The 3,121-nt window shown below is 40.0% G+C and overlaps 1 protein-coding gene across 1 annotated transcript in view; it reads right to left on the reverse strand.

Annotated features, from left to right (window-relative positions):
* LOC103373586 (sodium/potassium transporting ATPase interacting 2) overlaps positions 1–3,121 on the reverse strand; it is a 64,189-nt gene that overhangs the window by 5,696 nt on the left and 55,372 nt on the right. Inside the window, exon 6 of the mRNA XM_008303502.1 lies at positions 886–946. Coding sequence (XP_008301724.1) covers positions 886–946 — 61 coding nt within the window. The remainder of the gene's footprint in view (positions 1–885; positions 947–3,121) is intronic.

Consider the following 3,121-nt stretch of genomic DNA (forward strand, 5'->3'; position numbering starts at 1 on the left):
ACATAGATGCACCTAAAGATCGTTTTCTGGATTAATTAATTAGTTTAGGTTCTAAAACGTCAGAAAAAGTTGAAAACTGTGGATCGAACGTCTCGTTTTGTTCAAATACATTCAGTTTGTCGTCATAAAGGAGGAAAGAAACCAGAAAATAATCACATTTAAGGAGCTGAAGTCAGAGAATTTAGGCTTTCTGTTTATAACAACTCAGATTGAATAATTAATTATCCAACCTGATGCTTTTTCTATTCTAGTTTTATTTTAGTTCATTTATTTGTTTTTTTTCAGTAATGTGCTGGACTTGTATCTGACTTCTTTGTCTGCGAGGTGCTGCATTTATTCTCATGTTATTTAATTTTGGAATCGTATCATAAAAACATCCCAGATGCCAAACGTCTGTCAGTTCACTGTCAGAAAGGAGCAAAAACGGATTTATTACTTTAATTTTTTGACTTGAAACACCACTAAAATCAATTCAACAGCTGACAAAGCTTCACTAATGATGAAACTGTCAGATTTGTATTTTTCTGCAGCCTGAGTGCGACTTCCTGTTTGAACGGAGGAACAACTGAGACGTCGTGTTTGTAAAACAAACGAGTTGCAGCTAAAGATTGATCTCGAGGTTAATTAATGACATGTTTGGTATAAAGATGTTCAGTTTAAGGTCGTAAAGGAGGAAAGAAAACAGAAAATATTTACATGTGAGAAGCTGAAATCAGAGAATTTAGACTTTTTTATGTAAAGATAAAAAACAACCCATATTCATTAATTAATTATCAGACAGGAAGCAGGTTTCTCTGGAAACAGCAACGTGACTTCCTGTTTAATCGGAGCCATAAACCAGCAGATTTATTTTATTATTCCTGTGTGTGTGTGTGTCGTACTCACAGCTGTCTTCCTCTTCAGAGATGAGTTTGACCACGTAGCAGGCGTAGATGAAACCCGCCAACTGTGGACAAAAACAGAAAGCACAGATTATCAGACGGTTCTGGAGCAGACGGCGAACAGGTGGCGGCCGCAAGTGGAGCAGAACGACGGAACCCGGAGAACCTGCCGGCGGCGGCGGCGGCGAGGACGAGGCGAGGCGAGGCCAGACGTTCAGCCCGTCAGGTGTTAAAGAAATAAAGGAAACGATTGTGAGGTGACGCTGAGTCTCTCCTGCATCAGAGGAGACGCAGCAGCAGCAGCTCAAACACCTTTCGCTCCCCTCGCCCCTCATTGGCCGCCCGTTACCATGGCGACAGATGCTGGAGGTCGGGGTTGGGTCGACCCGGCGACGAGTTAACCCGAATAAAGAGGCTCTGATTGGTGGAATCAGCATCGACCCGCACACACAAACACACACAAGCGTTTGAGATTCGGAGTAAATCTCAAGGTCTCGACCTCGTTTAGTCTAAACAACAACGAATCCCTCGACTCCCTCCTTCNGGCAGAAATTAAGAGAGTTTTCAGGTTGAAGATACATCCAGCTGATGGTGGAACATCTTTCTACAGCTAAAAAAATGTAAATACTCATTCATGTGACTCAAATTTTGTCCATAATGACTTAAAAAATGTTTAAAATGACTCAAAATTTGCACGTGTTTGAAAAACTGTCCAAAATAAATCAGTTTGTCCAAAAGGATTTTAAAAAAACATTCAGAATGACTCAGAATCTGTTTAATGTGACATAAACTAGTCCGAGACAAACGCAGCTCGGCTCAGGAACAGTGAAAAATGTTGGACGTGTTGATTCCAGGTCGTCTTAAGACATTAAATCTTTTCTCTTTTGCGATTTGCGACGTTCTAAAAACAGGAACAACTGTTGGATTTTCAGGTTCTTCAGCGTCCTGGAGCGAATCAATGACACGACTTTAGTTCACATCTGGAAAAACGAGACACATTCATGGAAGCAGATGTGCATCATCGTGCTTTCTTCTCTTTTTGGGTTTTTTCGTGTAATTTTTGTGATTTTTTAGCATCATTTTTGAACCTTTTGTGCTGTTTTTGTCTCTTTCTGACAAAATTTAAGGGACGTTTCTGCCAAAAACACATTTTTAAAGAGATTCCAGGTTGTTTTTTATTTATGTGATATAAATAATCAAAGAAATGTTTCGGTTTTTCTGTTTTCTGTCATTTTTGTGCAGAAGTTTCGAAATATTGCTGCAAAAAACGAGACGGGAGTCAGCAAAAAGATGAAATGGTTGTTTATCGTCATCATTTCTTGTCTTTTTATGTAATTTCTGTGTCTTTTAGTGTAATTTTTGTGCCATTTTCACATCCTTTTATGCCATTTTTCGTCCAATCACTCTGACAGAAGAGCTGCAGGACTTTAAGTTGCATTTAAAAAACAAGACAGGAGCAAAAACATCCTGCTTGAATTTTATCTGGATCCTGAAAGATTCAACATAAATAAAACCACTGATTATCATCATGACTGAATGAAGTCAGTCGGTTTGACGTCTAGGACTCTTTAAAAACAACAGAAGATCTGATGTTTGCTGTTTGCTGCTGGGTTTTCTTTCTCTTCTTTGTTTTCTGAGCCTCTAAACCTCCCGACAGGCGACGAGGTCGGAGGCTGCGTCGCCTCAAAGCAGAAACTCTGCCGTTTGACTGCAGCATGAATCAGCAGGAACAGCTCGGCGTCGCTCCACAGAGCAGAATCACACTCAGAGGAACCTGAAGCTCTGCAGCGAGCCGACCAAGACGAGCAAAGAGCAGCGAAGAAGAAGAAGAAGAAGAAGAAGAAGAAAGCACCTGTTGTACGGTGGAGTCAGAGATATGAGACGTGTTATCGGTGATTGAACAGCTTCAGACCGACCTGAGCATGTGGAGAAATCTGATTTATATGAAAATAATATAAGTTTTGTACAACTCTTAGAGAACTCGCTGTTAGCTTCACTCATTATTTATGATGTTTTTAAATATTGCTTTCTTATAAATTACATCATATTTTTATTTCACAGTGCTGAGCAGCGGTCACTTTGCACGTCACAGCGTACATCCTGTAAATCTCGCCAATCTTGAATCTATAAGATTAACTCCAGCAGCTGGTTAGCGTAGCTTAGCATAAATAAAAACAGGTAAAAACAAATCAGTCTCCCGTCAGCTCCTCGTCTTTTTTGTTCTGCACAAAAACCTCAAG

This window comes from Stegastes partitus, unplaced genomic scaffold (genome assembly GCF_000690725.1).
Source record: "Stegastes partitus isolate 25-593 unplaced genomic scaffold, Stegastes_partitus-1.0.2 Scaffold2020, whole genome shotgun sequence".
NCBI lineage: Eukaryota > Metazoa > Chordata > Actinopteri > Pomacentridae > Stegastes > Stegastes partitus.